Source organism: Magnolia sinica, chromosome 5, assembly GCF_029962835.1.
Source record: "Magnolia sinica isolate HGM2019 chromosome 5, MsV1, whole genome shotgun sequence".
In the NCBI taxonomy this organism is placed as follows: domain Eukaryota; kingdom Viridiplantae; phylum Streptophyta; class Magnoliopsida; order Magnoliales; family Magnoliaceae; genus Magnolia; species Magnolia sinica.
This window is the reverse complement of record NC_080577.1, coordinates 101,761,542-101,782,864: the sequence shown is the minus strand read 5'-3', so window position 1 is coordinate 101,782,864 and position 21,323 is coordinate 101,761,542. Positions and strand designations below refer to the sequence as shown.

The 21,323-nt window shown below is 40.2% G+C and overlaps 1 protein-coding gene across 1 annotated transcript in view; it reads right to left on the bottom strand.

Moving 5' to 3' along the window:
• Nucleotides 1-1,811: 1,811 nt before the first annotated feature.
• The window catches only part of LOC131246458 (protein PHR1-LIKE 3-like), a 40,073-nt gene continuing 20,561 nt past the window's right edge, over nt 1,812-21,323 (bottom strand). The window contains exons 3-7 of the mRNA XM_058246616.1: nt 17,063-17,139; nt 16,770-16,824; nt 15,826-15,901; nt 15,068-15,137; nt 1,812-2,753 (exon numbers count right to left, since the gene is read on the bottom strand). Of these exons, the coding sequence (XP_058102599.1) occupies nt 2,328-2,753; nt 15,068-15,137; nt 15,826-15,901; nt 16,770-16,824; nt 17,063-17,139 (704 nt within the window). The 3' untranslated portion in view covers nt 1,812-2,327. The remainder of the gene's footprint in view (nt 2,754-15,067; nt 15,138-15,825; nt 15,902-16,769; nt 16,825-17,062; nt 17,140-21,323) is intronic.

Here is a 21,323-nt window from a genome sequence, read left to right as displayed (position 1 = left end):
GTTGAGGGTCAACCTGATTCAAACCAATTTCAAGAGCACCCAGCTGGCAACCTGACCTGACCTGAATTCCAACTGAACCCAGCCCCAATTCCTCTATGCTCAACCCTAAACGAGCTGAACCTACTCAAATCGTGCTGAATTTGCTCAACCCGAACCCAACCTGATTTCAAATCAGGTTGAAGTTTTTGAATCCTAACCCAACCCAAGGACCTTGACAACCTGACCCAACCCAACCTGAACTTTGATTTGGGTCTCAGTCCACCACAGAATTTGAAAAGCTTCTAATGAGCAAACCATGAGCACACTTTTGTTTATCTAGGCCATTTACATGTGTTTAACTTCAAATAACTAATTTTAACACTTATTAATATAGGTATTTTAATTGGAAGTAAAGACCCAATGCTCCCTTGATTCGACCCAACTAGACATTTGAGTTTTCTAGTTTTTGAACTATGGTCAAAACTGATCCAACCACGGTTCAGCCAGTTTTTCTAAAACTACATAGCTGAGCAACAAATGATTGTTTGCAATTTACCTGTTTCCAACTTCTAAAATAGAAATATTTTTAATTTATCAATTCCTAATGTGCATTTGTTTTTTCCTTTTTCAATATTTCCTCTCAATTGGTTTACCTTTCTTCTTCTTCTTCTTCTTCTTCTTTTCTCTCTCTCTCTCTCTCTCTCTCTCTCTCTCTTGTATATTTTGATATTTAATAGGCAAACAGTTCTAGCAATCAATCAGATTTGCAGAGCCAGAAGGCAACTTTTCAAGTTCAATGTCGCTCTAAGCTTGAGCACAGCCCATTTAATTTCTAGGTCTGAAATTCAGGCGTACACATTGACCATCATAAACAGCCTCAAATAGAAGTTTTGGTAACTAAAAGATTATGCCAGGTCCATTTATTTTTCAAACCCAAAAATCGAGCTCGATCTTGGCCTAATGGAAAATAAAAAACAAACCAAGGCCAGGGTTGGGTTTGAGAGCCTAATGGACCATCTTGGCCTAAAGACAATCCTGAATATACTACTAGCAGTTAATTAATCTCCAATACCAACTCTGCTGGTTTCCCACTTATTTGAATTTCACATCTTCAAATGCATCTCCTCAAGGGCAAGGAGAGACTGGAGAAGGTCCATCATCAAATGCATCTCCTCTGCTGGTTTCCCACTTATTTGAATTTCACATCTTTAATCCCTTGCTCACCCTCCAAGGTCATGATTTTTGTTGATAGGATTGAACTCATAGCAGACTCATAGCCCAAATCCATTGCATTCATATAAGCAAGTATACATCCTACATTTTTCAACCAAGGGTTTGACCAATCTACATCAGTGATTCGTCGGATATGCAACATCCAAAACGCAGAACATCAGTTGTATGTATTGATTCAAGGAAAACGTTCAAGCTTCTTGACTCAAATGTAAAGGCTGCAGGTGGCCACGAACGCTATCGGAGCTCCACCCAAGTGCACACATGACCACATGTGCCTACATGGCCCAGAATGTACCAGATGGCAGGCTCCACTTTGAAGATGCTCTGGCCAAAATTATCAAGTTGGTCATCTCATGTCTAAGTTAGATATGGACAGCTGGTGTGTGTGTGTGTGTGTGTGTGTGTGTGTGTGTTTCTCCCTTCTAAAAGTCCATTTTGTTAGATGTGGCCCACCTGGTGAGCAGATCCACCTGATTTATGGACCAGAGCTACAAGGCGAACCGTGTCCATTAGCTTTGGTGAGCTCTTAGAAAATCAGAAATCAACGGATGAAAGTGGGCATGACCTGCACTGATGCTCCAATCACTGAGACAGAAAACTGCTTAAATTCGAGCTGGGGCCCGACTTCAATTGCTACTGATGTCCAGAATACAAACATCTACCTGCTTTAAAACAATGTACAAGCGAACCCCACAAGATGGAACTCCTCGGCCGAATCTATTAGGTATAATTGACATTGACCTGAGCCGTTTCATCAAAGCTGTATCATACAGTGCTCAGCTGGAGAGTTTCTACAGAATGCTCAGGTGGGGGCACATGGTTCAGTGATCCAAACTGTTGATATGACGAGCCTCGGTGCACCAAGAACTTCCAAGGTCGGAGGTTTCTAGTCATCGAAGCTTTGGCCTTTCCTGGTTGAATGTTGACTGTTGCTGCATAGACAAGGTCAGGATCTTCCAACCTGTGGGGTGGGGGGGTTTGGTCCTGGCCAAACATAGTAGCCCACATCATATCAATGGTTTGGATCACTGGACCATGAGACCCGCTTGTGCAAACTGAGAACCTGAGCATACTGTGGAAACTCTCCGACCAAGCATTGTGGAATTACATTTCTATCAAATGCTACTAGTCATCCACTGTATGCCTTGCCCCATGGATCCACCATCGCCAAACATGGGCCTCGATCTTTTCTTCAGTGCAACCTGCGACCCCGCAACCATTGATGCCCTTCCTGGGCTTTCAGTTGATGTCAGGCAGCTATCAACAGAGCAGTCAGCAATCTGTGATGGTAGTCTGTTCATGGGTTTTTCATCCATGCAAGCTGCAACAATCTCCGACAGATATGGGAGTTTGAGGGAGTTGTATGGGATGCCCAAACAGTCGTTTGAGACCTTGATTGCCAGCTCGGAGAGTTCATGCCTAGCAGCCTCCAGCCCAGCTGTGACCACGGTCTGGTCGGTGAGAGCTTTGCAGGCTTTCTCAAGTATTGATTGGAGGTACTTGCCCTGGGCCTCTATCCGAAGATGGAGATGCCGCTGAACCTGATTGGGAAACCAAAAGGCACCTAAAATCAATAATAACTAACCAGAACCTATGATGTAGTATGATGGAAACTATCCTAGGATGCAAGATGAGAGATCAATTACACATTAATTTCAATAATCAACATGTAAAATCAAGCATATCCACACAATAGATTCAGAAATTCATATTTATAACACGAAGGTCATGCATTATTACATATGCGATGCATGAGAATATAAGACAATTCAAGAGTGGCCCCACTTGGAAGTAGGGACTTCCAATCTAGTGTGGATAGTGCAAAAATTCTGGTTTGGGAAAAGTTTCAAAAAAAAAAAAAAAAAAGATTTTCATTAGGGTTTTCTATTCATGGATGGGGATTTAGGAATGGAGTTTTTAGGGATTCAAATGATCTAGGGTTTAGGGAGTTTTGGAGGAAAAACCCCCAGAAGGGGGCCCACACGTGGTTGCCCGTACGGACTCACGTGCGTGCGTGTGTACGTGTGAGTCCACATGTGGCTAGGTAAAGGGGAAGAAAGAGAGGGAGGATTGAGTGGGGTTTTGATGGGTTTAGAAAGTTATAATGGAAGGTGAAGAAGGAAAGACACAAGAAGAAGAATAAAAAAAACAAAAAAACCTTTTGAAAAAGAGAAAGAGGAGTGATGCACCTTAAGAATCCAACATCAAACAAGCCTCTACCCTTCCACAATTCAATTGGAATGAAAGGTTTCTCAAACCCTAAAATGCAAGGAGAAAAATTCCTTCACACGAGCTTCTCTTTTTCTTCTCAATGACTCCACTAGGGTTAGACGTCCAACCACATGTGCTTTTATAATTAAAAATTCGGAATAATTACAACTATGTCACTCACTTAAGTGAAATGTCCCATCATCCAAAATAAGAAAACTAAAACACTTATATCAATCTCATCCATCAAATAAATCCTAAAAATAGCAAAAAACATAAATGGAGCAAGATTTGAGTCCAAGAGGCCCAGATCTGGTGGCCCGATGACTTAATTGACAAGATCCAACGGTTGGATCAACACGAAATAAAAATCCTATGACTAAAATGATCTCTTAAATAGCCCACATGCATCATCCCAAAGTCGGGTCTTTTTAATGCACGTCCAATGTATGTGGGGTCTTCAAGATGGCCCGACGGGCCCCACCTGGAACTCGTCTCCCATCCACAAAGAAAGTTGCGCTGATGTGGATGGTCGCCTCCATTTTTGGTATACCTAAATAGGTCCTCTAATGTCCTCATCAATTCTCCCCGGCTGAGAAAAATTCGTCACTGGTCAAATAAAGTTGTGATAACACTCGAGGAGGTCAAGATCAATGCGTTGGAACTCTACCTCTATAATCCAGGTGTTGTCTAACTTCGGTCTATTCTCCCACTTCACAAGGTATTTCTGATATCCTCCATGGCAGGCAGAGATCGCTTGGTGGTTCAGAACATCCTTAATCTCTTCTTTCCGACTAGGTAGTGATGGAAGAGAATGCAGTGGGTGGGAAGTAAAATTAGATAAAGGCCATGAGCTGGGGATGGGGTCAGGAACACCATAATCTGAAATAGGAGAAAGGTTTGCAGGAGGGCTAGAAGATGGATGTGTGGATCCGTCACAAGGTACAAGGTCCTCCACGTTGAATGTTACATTAATGCCCATGTCAAATGGAAGATCCACCACATACGCATTAGGGCCCATTCTTTTCAAAATTTTATATGGACTTGCACTATGAGCATGCAATTTCCTCATGGTTCCATGTGGGAATCGTTCGGGCCTAATGTGGACCATGACGTAGTCACCCACCTGAAACTCCTTAAACCTACAATGTGAATCTGCAAAGATTTTATAATATTGATTACTAGCATTAATGCGCTTCTTGATCTCACTATGCAAGTCATGAATATGCCGTGCAAATGCTTTTATGGACTCAGATAGTCTAAGTGAAATGGACACGGGTATAAGATCTATGGGCGTTTTAGGATTGTACCCAAATACTATCTCAAGTGGACTCATTCTTGTGGACCTATCGATGGAATTATCATATGCAAACTCAGCTATGGGCAAAACCGCATCCCAGGTCCTAATATGGTCTCTCACCAGACATCGTAGCAGATTCCCTAAGCTTCGATTGACAACCTCGTTTTGATCATCAATCTGAGGATAGTATGCCCAAGCCATCATGTGCCATAGGGATCTTCAAAAATAACTCATAAACCGCACATTTCGATCTAACACAATGGTCTTTGGCAAACCATGTAGACGAACTACCTCCCCAAAGAATATCTTAGCCATGTTAGTGGCATCAGATGTTTTAGAATATAGGGGAAAGTGAGTCATTTTTGAAAAATGATCCAGAACTACAAAAATGGAATCGTGCTTTTTAATCATCTTAGGAGCCCAAGCACGAAATCCATGTTAATATCAACCCATGGGGCGTGAGGGACTGGCAAAGGTGTATATAAACCGGTGTTCTACTTCCTTTGCTTTGTCAGCTGACAAGTCCTACATTACCATATAATGTTAGCCACATCTCGCTTCAGACTTGGCCAATTAAATCGCTCCTCTACAAGGGCAATAGTCTTGTCACGCCTAAAATGACCAGCTATCCCTCCAGCATGAAGCTCCCAGAGAAGAAAGTTATGGAGGGATGTATAAGGTATACATAATTTATCACATTTAAACAAAAACTCACTGACTAGACGAACTTACTACTACCCTTAGACTGATCATCTAACAACGATACGTACACCTCTCCAAAATCTGGGTAACTAAGATAATCTTCCTTCAAACGCTCAAACTCATTGAATTCGACGCTCATGGAGTGGAGTAACGCAACCCTATGACTCAACACATTGGCAGGTTTATTCTCAACCCTGACCTTGTACTTCAACACAAAAGTGTACTCTCGGAGAAATTGGACCCACTTGGCATGCCCTGGGTTCAACTTCTTTTGCGAGTTGATATAGCACAAAGCCTTATGGTCAGAGAATAAGACGAACTCCTAAGATAATAGATAATGTCACCAATGGCGCAAGGACTGCACTACCGCATACAATTTCTTGTCATATGTAGAATACTTTTGTATCACTTCATTCAGTTTTTCGCTAAAGAAAGCGACAAGATGCCCTTCCTGACTAAGTACTCCACCTATACCAATACCAGACGCGTCATCACAAACGACTTCAAAAGCCTTGGAAAAATCTACAAGTCGTGTGATATGAGCTTTAGTTATCTCGACCTTAATCTCCTTGAATGCCCAAGAGGCTGCTTTAGTCCATGGGAACTACCCTTTTTTTATGCAATCGGTAATGGGAGCCATGATGGAGCAAAACCCTCTAACAAACCATCTATAAAAGGTGGCTAAGCGTGGAAGCTACGCACCTCATGAATATTACGTGGTTCAGGCCAACTGATTATGACCTTGACTTTCTCGGGATCTGCAGACATGCACTTAGATGACACGATAAAACCTAAGAAAATGACACTACTAGACAAAAACGAACACTTCTTGAGGTTGGCATATAACTTCTCTGCCCTAAGGATCCTACACACTTGCCTCAGATGATGTTGTTCCTTAGTCATGTTATAAATAAGGGTGTCGTCAAAGTACATTACTAGGAACTTCCCCATGAAGGGTCTCAACACCTGGGTTATCACCCGCATAAATGTACTTGGGGCATTAGTCAGCCCAAAAGGCATGAATAGCCACTTGTACAACCCATCCTTCGTCTCGAATGCCCTTTTTCACTCATTAACTGGGTGAATATGGATTTGGTGATACCCACTTTTGAGGTCTATTTTAGGAAAAATTGTGACATTAGCCATCATGTCCAACATATCGTCAAGACGAGGTATAGGAAACCAGTAGTTAACAGTAATCTTATTAATGGCCCTCCTATTCACACACATACGTCACGTGCCATCCTTATTGGGCGTTAGAAGGGCAAGCACGACACATGGACTCATGCTCTCCTGAATGAACCCTTACCTAAGAAGCTCGTCTACTTACTTCTTGAGTTCTGCATGCTCCGTGGGGTTTATTCTATAATGAGGAAGGTTTGGAGAGTCGACCCGGGGACAAGATCAATGGCATGCTGGATGTCCCTCATAGGTAGAGGATCATCTGGGAGATCGTTAGGAAAAACATCATTTAACTCACCTATCACCGAAATCACCTCACCATGTAACTCTACACTAACCTGGGGGTAACCTCTTTAGTTACGAGGGCATACACATTTGAATCCTCCCTAATCTCTTTTAAATTCTTTTGCATTAAGGATATAAAGAAACTTAGGTTAGGACTTCCTCGAAGTTCCAAGATCACCCTTTTTGGTGGTCTCCTTCTTCCCGATATGCTCTTGGGTGGAAGAGGACTCAATTTAATTTTGTTGCCATCAAATATGAATGTACAAATATTCGAGCAACTGAATATCGTAACATCCAAGTCAAATAACTAGGGCCTACCCAAGATGATGTGACCGACATCCATAAGAATCACATCATACCACAGTGAATTCTTGTACGACCCAAACTAGATGGGGATACAACATCGCTGTGAGACCGGAATGGAGGACTCATCAACCCACAACACTTTGTAGGGTTGAGGGTGAGACTCGACTTTCAAGCCCAGTCGACTCACGATGCTGGTAGAGACCATGTTGGCACAATTGCCACTGTCCATAGTCACTTTACAATTCTTTTATCCACACTCGGCATAAGTGTAAAAGATTGTGTTCCTGCGCCAATCATCATTTTCTTTAGCTTGGGCAAATGTGCATCTGACTACTGCGAGAGCGTGGTCTCCTGATCATCGAACCCCTCATCACTAGCACCAATATTAGACTCATGTTCCCCTACGTCGCAATTGTCCTCGTCATCCTCATCTATCATAAGAGCTTTACCTCTTTCTTTGTTTGGGCATTCCTTTGCGAGGTGACCATAACCATTGCAACTTAAACACTACATGTGCTCACTTCCCTTCGAACTAGTGCTGACTAGACCCCCCACCTTTAGCATCTCTATTATAGGTAGGAGCACCAGTTGGGGCTTTGGTTTGGCTCCCAAGATTAGGTTTGGCTCCCTGAGGAGCAACCCTGCCACTGGAATCATGAGACCCAAACCGCTTTGTGGTCGGTTGCATTAGGTATTGTTTAAGCTCCTCTACCCTAAGGTATACCTCCTTTAACGTACCAACATCATGAGGGATGAGCTCACGCCTAATCTCAGGGCGCCGGCCTGTCTTAAAACGAGACAGGATCACAATAGGGGACTCATCGACATCAAATCGCATCATATACTCCTCGAATCTCTCGATGTAATCTGATACAAAAATTGACCATTGCCTTAAGGATTGCCACTGGTCCAAAAGGTAATCACGATAGGAGAGCGGGATGTATTTTTCTTTAAGAAATTCTTTCATCTCAACCCATGATGTAATGGGTTCATCTCCACGTTGCTCTGCCTTCTATTCTGTATTGGTCCATAATAACTTGGCTTGACCCATCAACTTTATCATAGTGAACCTCGTTCGATAGTGATCTGACATATCATGCCACTCGAAGTAGTCCATGTCAGCTAGCCAGTAAAGGAAGTGCTTCGGGTTCAAGCGACCATCAAAACTGGGAGCTTCGACTTTGACACTATTTATAACCATTTCTTCAAGGTAGTAACGATCCCATGACTTTCTAAGGGGTGTGTGGTCGTGCGGTCTTACATGACCTACTCCCTTACCAAATTTCCTATTACGACCCCTAATGGATTCTACTGGGACTGGACCCTACTCCATTGGGTCCTCATCTGTTGGCTCTCTTGCCTGAGACTAGTGGTCTTCCCTGGTGGCGGGGGTACCGTGAGAGGTATCCTCTAACTACGTGATACGCCGGTTGCTCGCAGTCAATGCGCGGCAGTGGTATTATCGTGTCTCAATGGTCGTCAAACGGCGCTTAATCTTTTTGAGAGCATTAACAATCTGATCCGAGTTCACGGTGGGGAATAGACCAAAACCACGACCTGTTTGCGTTTGCATACACTAAACGACCCTAATGAGAAACAACTTGTTGTATGTGTACTATATGATGAATGCGGTGCAAAATTCAGATTTGATGATGCTCAATATGATGCACATGTATCCAAGGTATTCCGTAACGGTAATGGTGGCTATAACAGCTACCTACGTTACCTTTACGATACGGGGCATAACGGCTCTTATAGCCTTGTAATGGCCGTTACCGTCTCTCTTTTTTATTTTTTTATTTATTAAAAAAGCCCTTGAAAAACCTGTATATGCCCCGTAATGTTGATTAAAAAGTATGAAAAACCTACATGTCCCATAATAGACCATTATTGGGCTATTATGGCCTTTATATGGGATGTAATGTGCAATTAACGACAATTAGGGATTTTTTTTTCCATAACGGTTGTTACGGCCGTTACAACCCCGTAACGTGTAACGGTTGCTACCATTACCTTTACGTAACGGCCTTTATGGCACACCATGCATGTATCTTATGTATGATGACCCTTAGTACCTTAAACCCTATGTGCAACCCTAAAATGATTCTAATAAGGTTAAAATTGAAAATTCAGCAACTAAGTGTTTTAAAGTCACTAAATTTGAAATTTTCAGCAATATAGGACTTTGAAAATACCCAAGCAAAAAAATCACCAAGCTATATGCAACCTATATGCTCTACTATGGGTATAAGAATTTTATCGAACACCTACCCTATGCTAGACCTAGGCTCTGATAGTGTTCGTGTTGGTGATGGAAAATCGATATTGTCGTCGATAATTTCGATATCGCTGAACTTGCGATACCAAAAACCCATAATTTCATTTGTCTTCCAAATATCGTTAATATGTCGTCGATAATGTCGGTGAGAACGAAAATATCGACAAGCCGACCATAATATCCGAGCTGTGGATCTATGTAGATAGTTTTAATTTTAATTTTTAAAAAAAAAAAGAAAGAAAGAGAGAACCGTATAGAGATGTACTGCAAAGGGAGAATCGAACGAGGTGATTCAAATACTTACAGAGGAAGAATCGAATAGAGAGATTTTTCCGGCTACGGATGAAAGCTTGTGTTGAGTTAAGGCTTAAAAAGAGGGACCCCTCCATCGAAAACTGTATCTTTTTACTTTATTTTTTTTCTTTTTCTAAAATGCATATTTTACACTGTTAAAAAACATAGGTCACCACTATTTTATATTGAAACAAAACAACAGTGTATATAACTTTTAAGTTAATTTTATAATGTGAGTTTTACACCACTTAATTAAACTGATTCACCACCATTTTACAGATACAAATTACTGTTGAAAGAAAACTTTTAAAAAAGTACTTGGCTGACCAAGATGGTGCGGCCCTTGCTATGGGCCCACCTTGATGTATGTATTCTATATCCACGTCGTCCATCCGTTTTTCTAGAACATTTTAGGGCATGAGCCCAAAAATGCAGAATATCCAAATCTCAGGTGGACCATACAACAATGTAGATCAAATGCCATACCATTAGAAACTTCCTAGGGCCCACCTTAATGATTCCATAATGTTTAGTCACGTAAACATGGATGAAGGGAAAAAAACAAATATCAGCTTGATCCAAAACGTGTGGCCCGTTAATGGTCAATCACCATTGTTTCATAGGTCCACTCGAGAATTGGATCTGCTTCATTTTTAAGCTCACGCGGTAAAAGGATCTTGCAAATTGGATATATAGAATACATACATCAAGGTCGGCACCACAGTAAGGGCCACGCCGTCTTGGGTGGATAGATGAGATGGATGTTTGGATGATTGGATTGGATGGATGGATGGATGGGATGGGATGGGATGGTTGGATGATTGAACGGTTGGATGGATGTTTGGATGATTGGATAGGACGGATGTATGGGATGGTTGGTTGAATGGGATGGTTGGATGGATGGTTGGATGGGATGATTAAATGGTTGGTTGGATGGATAGATGTGATGAATGGATATTTGGGTGGGGGTGATTTGATGGGATGGATGGATGGATGGGATGGTTTGATGGATAGATGGATGATTGGATGTGATGGTTTGATGGTCGAATGGATAGATGGGATTGATGGATGTTTGAATGATTTGATGGATAGATGGGATGGATGGATGGATGTTTGGATGATTTGATGGGATGGATTGATGGTTAGATGGAAAAATGGGTTGGATGGATGAATGTTTGGATGATTGGATGAGACGGATGTTTAGATGATTTGATGTGATGGATGGTTGGATGGGATGGATTGATGGATGGATGGTTGGATGGGATGGATTGATGGATGAATGTTTGGATAGTCAAAGGGATGGGATGGTTGGATGGATGGATGGATGTTTGGATAGTTAGATAGATGTGATGGTTGGATGGTTGGATGGATAGATGGGATGGTTGGATGGATGGATCGATAGATGGAAGATTGGATGGGATGGTTGGATGGATGGATGGATGGGTGGTTGAATGGATGGTTGGTTGGTAGCAGTGTTTTCAGTAGCGTTTTCGCTACACTAGCAGTGTTTTCAGTAGTTTTGTAGCGTACGCTACGTAGCGTAGCGTAGCAAAAATGCTACGTAGTGTATGCATGTAACGTAATTCCCTGGTAGCATAAGCTATAGGGTATGTAGCGTAAGCTACGCTGCAAGTAGCGTGCGCTACATGTAGCGTAGCGTAGTGTGTAGCGTGGATAGCATAAGCTACCTGAAATCTCATCTTTTCAAGTGTTTTTCTATGTTAGTTAAACACCTGTTTTAAAATGGTGATGACTTATACCTATGACACATGGCACTACATTAAACTAATATGGACCATCCAAATTGTGGTCCATATTGTAGATAGAGCACTTAGATCAATCTGGGCCATCCAGATTGTGGTCTATATCATGAATTTGTGATGTTTCAATAAATAAAAAAGAAGTTATACTTAGAGATGTCTAAAGGCAAAGAGAGAGGGATTTTGCATGGAAATAAGTGGTTGATGATCTAGATTCGTAGTCAAGAACTCGTAGAAATTATGCATTTTGTAAATTTTATCATATGTTCTATTATTTTAATTAAAAATATTAAGGATTGTGTAGCTTACACTACACGCTATAGAGGGTCAAACGCCACGCTATACACTACACGCTATTTAAACACTGGTTGGTAGGTTGAATGGGATGAATAGATGGAAGGGTGGTTGGATGGTTAGATGGATCGATGGATGTGATGGATGGATGATTGGATGGTTAGACCCAGTGTTTTAAATATCAACGAAATCAGTCGATATATCCCACGATATATCTTGTATCCCACTTGTGCAATACGAAACGCACGGGTAGTGCCAATATATCCCACTTATTCAATCCAGTGAGCATTTTCAATTTTCGATCCGTGTTTTTGTTGTAAATCACGTTAAACTAGTGTCAAATGATTACAAATATATGATTCTTTATATTTTCCATGAAAAATCATGAATTTGGAACTTTGATTTTGAGATTTGGAGGAGATGGGTCAAGTTGCAGGAAATTAAGAAAAATCAAAATTTCTCAGTTTCTCGCAATTCAGTAGCAATCTTTGTATCCAAACACAAAATTAAACATGTAGCCTGATCTAGTGATTTTTCTTTTGCTTTTAAATGTATTGCTTGTGTTTCCATATATGTCTTCTTACGTTTATAAATTATATGAATAGACTTTGAATATACTTGCATCAGTTCAATTGAAAAGTGCATATATTAGGACCCCATGCAAAGGAAACCCCTACTATGTGCACTTTTTTGTAATGTTTTGATTTCTAAGTGTGTCTTGATGTCTTTTTCAACAATCCATGAAGTTTCATTGAAAAAATCGACCAATTTCGCATTGTTCCCATGTTTCCCAACAATAGCAATACATTACGCGATACAATCGATATATCCCATGCGATAATTGATATGTATCTGTATCCCAGGGGTGCGAAACATTACGCAATAACGATATTTAAAACATTGGTTAGACCAACATACGTATGTATTGTGTTTATAAATTATATGCTTAATTATGCATGGATGTAAAATTGTATGAATGTACTATGCTTGTTTATTTGCATGTTAATTGGTTTGATGAGATTTTAGGGATTGTTGTATTACTATTGGACTAATTTCTTACGATAGCACATGTTGTTAGGCCCTAATTAAAAGAAATTTTATTATATATGCATTCTTTTTACAATTTTTTTAATTCATAAATATGCAAATATGAATATTTAGGCATATTCTGAAGTCTCATTAAAAAATTCGACAATTTTCCTCATGTTTACTAGCATTTCCGGTTATCGACAATAACGATATTATATCTTTATCTCTGGCCAACGATACCGATAAGTCGAACACTGGGCCCTAATACCAAATTTTATGTGGGACGACTAACCATTTGCTCTAAAAGCTCGAACTAATAGAGCATGGTGAATCAATCCCTTTATCTCATAGCCCAGGCCCCACATCCCATGGGTTTGGACCTCGGTTGAAACCCCCTCGTGGGCCCCACAACACATGGGTTCCACCTCACATGAGCCGCCCGGCTCACATTGGTGGGGCCCGCTTCACACGAGCTGCCCTTGCATCCCACAAACCATCCCACTAGAGTTGCACATCGAGCCAAGCTCAGCTCAACTCGGCCCCACTCTAACCCCAGCTCGAGCTCGGCTCGACCTTCGAGCTCAACACACTAGCTCGCCTCGGCCCAATGGTTCAAGGCAAGCGAGCTAGTCGAGTTGAGACGAGAGTCAAGCCAAGCTATCTTTAGTAACTAAAAGCCTAAAAACAAGATATGAACGATATATGTAATTTAAAGAACAGTAAATCCAAAAGTGTTATTCATTCAACACCATCGATATTTTAGAAACATATGTTTAACAAAATATTAAACCAATAATTTAAAAGTGTAATCCATTCAACACTACCAATATCAACAAAATATAGAATGAGCCAAGTTGAGATCGAGTCGAGTCGAATCTAAGTCGAGCTTCAAGCCGAGTTGAGCTACCTATTGCTCAACCTAGACTTGTTTTTTAACGAGCTAAGTCAAACAGTCCTCAGCCTGTCCTGAATTCCCCTTTTGGGTACAGCTCTACAAATGACTGTGGAGATTTGAAATTTAAAAAAAAATGGTACTTATGGAGAGTGGTGATTGCTAGCAAGTATGGCATTGAAAAAAGGGGGTGGCGAGTTAGGGAATCATCTCTGTACAAGGTGTTCGGTCTTTGGAAGGTGATTGTTAGCATGATGAGTAAGTTCGAGGGGACTAGTTTCTCCGTTGGGGATGGGAAGAGGGTGCTTTTTGGGATACCGTGTGTCTGGACAAGAGTCTGCTTCATGACGAGTTTCCGAGGCTAGCTAGGCTCTTCTTGTAGGTGGACACTTGTTCAGGTTTGGGCTGCTTTGTATTGTTGCTTTTTGGGTTTCTTATTCTTAATAAATTTTCATTACCTTCCAAAAAAAAAAAAAATGTCATATCTATGGAAGGGCTGAAAAAATGAGATTGGAACAAAAAAGAAAGGTGGGTTATGGAAAAAAACAATCGCTTACAAAGGGAGAACACCTTAAAAAATCAACATATTTGAATTATGTGGTTTGTGCAAAAATTTGTTATTTTCCTCTTCTCATTTTCTTTCTCACTCATACTACAACTTCTCCATCTAGGGGATTTTTGGTGCATCAGCCATTTACAGTGGGCCAATAATTTCAACAGTTTGGATCACCAAATAATTAGCACTACTTTTTTACGTCATTATGTTTCATTGTCGCATCACCAAGACTTGATCCCAGGTTTTCATCTAGCAGGGGTACATACTAACAAAGGAACAAATTCTCAAACTAGAAGCATCATGGGCCCTACTTGTAAAATTGAAAGCCCAAACCATTGTACAAACTTTCAACCAGAATATTGTATACTAATTACTATCTCTTTAACAAAACCTACTTTTTGTTATTTAAGATTTTCTTTTTACCATTTTATCCTTTGATCACAAGTAACATTTCTGGTTATAAATATTCCTGAAAAAATCTCCTCCACTAATTTTAGCCGATGCAGTTGAAATAAGTTGTTGCAGGTAAAAATTTAAATGCCACAATGAGTAAACATGACCGAAGTGATGGCTAAAGGGTAAAAAATCCCATGAAGAAACCTTATTGACAAAAATTAGGTTCCGATAGATATTTGTCAAGTCGATTAGGGTTTGGTAAATACCCAAACTCTTGAGCAAGTTTTTGAACATTAGTAATTTCCTTTAAGGGTAAGCCAATAATTAGAGAACCATCTATGAGCTGCGGGTGACAAAAGTCACAAAACTGTACCTCCAGTTGTTCATGCAGCTTTCTCTGAACTTCCATTTGAACCCGCAATGCCTCGGTAACCCGGTGATTACTGCACAATTAACAAAACTCCATGATAAGTGAGATAGGAAAGCCAGGGATGTAAGGAATGAAGAAAATAAATCAGACTCAATCTAGTGAGATTAGGAAGGGTTCCCCTGCCACATGTGATAACATGGCACATGCGAGATCGAAGCTGTTTATCATATAGTTGCATGAACCTTGAAGGAGAGTGGCAGCAGTTTTGACAGTGGGAGCACACTAGCATTTGTTTCAAAATGTTTTAAGTATAAATAGATAGGAAGTGGAAGTGGAAGCAGTAGCACGAGCCCAAAACGCAATTCAAATCAGGAGCAGCACCTAGTTAGAATGTTTGTGCAACTAAGGTTCACCAGGTGGGTCCACAGTGAATCAGGCCTGACCCAAAAAATAGGCTGGTCCATTTGTCATCTTGGTCACACGTGTGCTTTCAATAATGATTGTTGGTCATTTTGTTGGCATACAAGTACATCCCACTTTTTGAGTCTAGATGGCTTACTTTTCATGCAGGGCACGCTCACAGTCAGTCCCAATTCCCACCTGATGAAGGGTCTAGATCTTGCAAGTGCATGCCTTCATGTGCAGGGAGAGGCCCCTTACTAGTTTCACTTACGGGAGTTCCATTTAGAGAGCTCGACCAATTAGATGCAGAGAGAGAGAGAGAGAGAGAGAGAGAGAGAGAGAGAGAGTTAATAACTTACTCGTTCATGTCCTGAGACATAATTTGCGATGATGGTGACAATGACGAACCAATTGCCTGATTTTCAGCAACAGAAGCTGCAATCCCACAATGCAAATATGCATTATGATATTCTTCTACCTTTTCATTAGTAATGAGTTTATTAAAGAAATAAATAAAATTTGCAAAATGGGCAAAGAATGGCAAGCAAACAAAGCATCTCTAAGAAGCCCTGATTTAGCCAATAGAAATTAAAATTCATTAGTCATTACCTAGTCTCATGACCACGGTTGCAAATATTGGTTACAATAGAGCCATATCAGCCACCCTTGTTACACGATATGGGGGTGAATTGGTTGCAGTTTGGGGGGGGGGGGATTGCTGTATTACCAAATACAACCTCAATGCAACTAGTATACACAACCATAAAGGTCTATTTTGTAATTTTTATTTTTAACTTTTCTCTCGTTTTACCTCTACATTCTTCATTTCAACCAAGGAAAAAGCATAGAAACTAATTTTGGACTAGATCGGGGCCTATTTCAAGGATTAAAATACAAAATTTGAAAGGATTTAATGAATTGAAGCAGAATGGAGAATTTTGGGAAATATCAGGAGTAAACCATCACTTTTTCTTCGTTTTTCCGTCTTTTTATTGTATTTTTATGGAATGGGCCTAATCTACAAAATCATGCTTGATATGTCTTCAATTAGGGCCTATTTGGTTCTTTCAACGGGCCAAGACGACAGACAGGATTCTTATCAAAGAATAGTCTGACAAAGAATTGAATAGATGTTAAGCACACACCCACACACAAAAGACAAGATTCTGGTGTTTTATTGAAACTGCACATATTTGTGAATATACATGTTAAAACATGTGCGTGCGCACACACGCCCAAAAAAAAAAAAAAAGTTTGGCATGTAATACATAAGATAGGTATTATGCATATTTTGCAAGCTTACCATCTTTGGAATTCTCCGTTAACTCCTTGCACGATTGCTTCCCCAACCTGTATTTCTGCAAAAGGAGGAATCAAGATGTCATGAAACATGGTTTGGTTCGTAAATATGACAATTGATATGCTGCACTTTACCTAGAGTTAGATTTTGCATGTGTAGATCCAAAAAAGGATAACAAAGGAAAAGAAATACATGAAGAGAACAGCATCAAAACTGATGCAACCAATATCAACTTACAATAATGGAATTATCATGTTCCAATAAAGTTGCATATGAACAATGATGAGAAAACAGACCTGAAGATGACTCTTCAAGTGATAAAGTGTAAGGCCTTTAACTCCCATGGTCCTCATGATGCTCTTTGGTGTCGCTTCTGCAGTTCATACTAGAAAATAAGCCCCGGAAGGAACAAAGTCACTAATGAACCCAGAAGATTTAACTATAAAACAGAAAGAAAGTAAGTATACCATAACAAAATCTCTGATAGGATTAGGAAGTCAGTACTAAAGGTGGACCCCAACGTAACATAAAATGATAAAGTACATTCTAAATTTGAACCATAGATTGGAAGATTGCATTAGCTCAAATGCACTGGAGCATCATAGTAATGCCTATAGAACATTTGAACCATAGGCATGTGGATCCAGATGTTCTCTTTCAATGATCATGTGACAGCTAGTTTGGCTGTCAATACTTAAAAGAACCGCGTTTGGTTTTGATCAGTCCCTTTGACCAATTACATGATACCACCAGGCAAAGAAATACATGAACACATGTACATGTATAAGACAGCTTATATATCAGAATCATATAGTTCTCTCACAAGGAACCAGCTTGTATATGAACTAGTATTCTAGGATTTAACTAACAAATGTTAACCCCATCATTTTTTATTTTTTTTTTACTTTTGAAATGATACACACTGTTACCCAAGGACAGCAAGGATCAGCAAATCCTCCAAATCAAAATTCTCAGGGTATGGATACATGGATTGGTCACAACTTAAAAGATATAATCGTGTAAAAATGTTCCCTAATTTAAACACAATTTGGGTTTCTAGACCAACTGGTATGATTCTACACAGGTTATGGGCTGGTGTTCAAAATCCTAATAGACTGGAGTTCAAATCACAGGGAAGGGGACCCATCATCCTTACTCTCATCCGAGTATACTTGCATAACTTGAGCACTCCAATTTTTGAAGGGTGTGGGTATAATAGATTTGTAACCCTTGCCTTTTGAGGGGGGGGGGGGGGGGAGAATGATTTGCGACCCTTGTTAATTCACATATAAAGAACTTCAGATCTTAATTTCAATATTGACGATTATGGTAGGAAAATCTTCTGCAGCAGTAGAACGCTTGATGACATCATTGGCATTAATGTCATCATCAGCTTGTAAGCCTTTTTCCAACTAATTGGGGTCAGCTACATGAATCCCGTTCCACCATTCCACTCTATCAAGGGCCATAACTTCAGTTGGACCATAGGTCATCACGTCTTTTCTTACTACCTCCACTCATGTCCATTTGGTCCTCCCCCTTGCCCTTTTAGAGCCTTCAACTTGCACCAACTAACTCCTAATTTACACAGTTCTTGATCTCCTTTGCACATGACTAAACCGTCTAAGGCTATTTCCCTCATCTTATTGCCTATTGGTGCTACTCCTAATTTCCCTCAACTGCATTCATTTCTAATCCTATCAATGGCATTAACTTGGTGTCGCCAAAGGCACAATGCAAGCAAAGGGGGTTCACATTCGATGTATGCTTAATTGGTGTGCCTACGAATTAAAGTCAGAGCATGCACACTAAGCATGAAGTTAACAATTGAAATGTCAAAGAATATTTCATGACAATGATGTCTCACAAACTTTGGCTCTTCCAAGATTCAACCATGCGTTCCACATCTCTGGATTATTCTGTTTATTATTCAAAATATTTATCTTAACACTTTAGCTTCGGCTGGTGTGATGTGTTGACCAGTCCCTGGCCCTGGAAGATAGGAGGCTTGATGTCAAGTAATCATTGAACCCTTGGCAATGTTAGCCAGCCCTAAATAGCAGGGATAAGGCTATGGTGAGGATGATGAAAACAATGGCAATGGTGACAATGATTTTAAACTTTTACGCAATCACCTTCTAATAGTTATTAGTGACATTATAGTAACTATTACAAATAATTTTAATAAATGACAATTTTGTTATTGAGAAAAAAAGGGTTACAGAGAGGAAAGAGATTATTAAGAACGAGAAAACAAAACAAAACAAAATAAGCTAGCTTCTAACAGCTCCTGATTTAGCTATGTTATCAGATACATAGCTAGCCTCCCTTGGAATGAGGCTGAAGATGGTGCCTAGATAGCTAAAAGGTTGCAGACTTTGTCAATTATAAAGACTAAACACTATTGGAACTGTTGGCCCTAGGAATGACAAAGCTAAGTCACATTTTAAGTTTAACCACTTTCTCCCACTATACAAACCCTTAAGCAATTGAAGCCCCTCGAGGAGAATTATAGCTTTCACCTCATTTCAATCTTTCATACCGATGGCTCGAAAATGACATGTTTATTGCTGTGGAGTCACCACTAAATGCCGATCCCACATTACCAGAGGCTCGCATCAAATTTTAACTTGAGCACCCCAGCAGAGGCCGCCATTCCGCCACTTCTTCTCTCTCCCTTCCATTTGTCTTCCAATCATGAGTAAAGTCATTAAAAAGCCCCAAAAATCTCGTGCCCAATGGATTGATGTTACCTTAATTTTCCCAATGAGCTAAAGAAGAGAAACCTCTTTGCCTTTGAAGATCCTCGAATTTCCATTCAACCAAACTCCAAAGAATCGTGTATGGAATGATGTCATTGGCACTAAAACCAAAATGGCCTATTGACTAAGCATTAAAAATTTCCACCAGCTCAGTGGAAGCAACCACCAAACGCCAGAAAGGTTGAAGAACTCCAAACACTAGACACGAATTTGCTATGGATGAAGAAGTGGTCAACTGTTTCTTCATGATTGCAGCAAATATAGCAAAAGCTAGCTAAATGATGGTTTTGGTTCTTTAGGTGGTCACATAAGGATTTTATCTGCCCCCACCAACCAACAAAATGGCAAAGTTATATGAGGGCCGGAGTACCCAAACCTTAGAAATTGGACTCTTTTCACTCCCTAACAAGGTGCGTGCTTAAAAGACTTCATTGGAAATAAAATTGGGTTCCCACATCAACACCATACTACGACAAATAATTTAACGCTATCAATTCGTTTAACAAACTTTAATGTTTTCATATTTGACCAATGGTCATTTTTATCCATCAATGTGATGGATGCTGTTCGAATTTTCAAGGAGTAACTTTCTTCAGTAAATGAAAATTGTTGGTTTTCTCTGGAAACTAAAGGAAATCCAGATTAGTAGTGCTTAGATTTTAAATTTTATCCATCCCAACTGTTGGTGGCTGTTAAACTCAAGAGACTACATCTTGGAAGATAATGGAGGGGAAGAAAAACAGAGAAAGTGGAGAATATTTTCTTCTTTTCTCTCTCCCTCTACTAGCTCTAATTTATAGACCACAAAGGACCAAGAGCCCCCTCCCTCATGCTTCAAGGTCCAACCACTCCTTGCTAATATTTTGATTCCCGCAAACCTCCTTTGTGCAGGAAACTAGTACTTAGCATCCCCTACCATTAACAAGCAAACATTACATGCATTAATTTTGTTATTTTTTTCCCAATGTACCTTCCTTCTTTCTATCTTGTCTTCATTCCCAACATATGTCTCACACAAACTCTACACATGGCATGCACATGTGCAATCATCCCTCAATTGGTATCCATCACGAAATTACCTATTGGGTCCATCCACTCATTAGTTGGGTTTGCAGGCAAGTGCACAGGAGAAATTCTAACCACTCCACTGGCGTGAGTGCACTTGCTAGCACAGTCATAATTGCATGTACCAACATGCAAGATCCAAGCCAATCATCAGGTGGACCATGCCACATCGATTGGATGGGCCCAAGGTCGGCTGATCTTCTAATCTAGTGGCTAAGACGTGTAAAAAAGAAACGAACAGTTACAAGAAATTGGCTAACAGACCACATTCAGTTTACAGGACAAGGTTTGATTTTTCCTTATGGGTATTCCATATCAATGATCAAGCCATGTATAAACAGTTTGGATCATTAACATATGATCCCTGATCCTATGGCTACATGCAAAAAATCATAATGCGTGAGGATCTATCATCTATCACAATGATCCTGTAGAGTCAGTTGCCTAGGAAGATTTCTATTATAGTTTACCACTATTTTAAGAATGGCCTTGAGTCATCTTACTTGCATGTATCAGTCTTGTATGGCTATTGAAAAGCATCCAAATCGTGGGGCATACTATGAATGAAGCATATCTCTAAAATCACACTAATCAACAAACCTTAACCACATGGCTACCGATGGATGGTTAAAGTAAAATGGTGCCCGGTCCATACTACAAGGGCAGAATCATATAGTTATCATCATATTCTTAGTGTAATTTTGGGTCATGCTCCATCCAAATTTTGGTC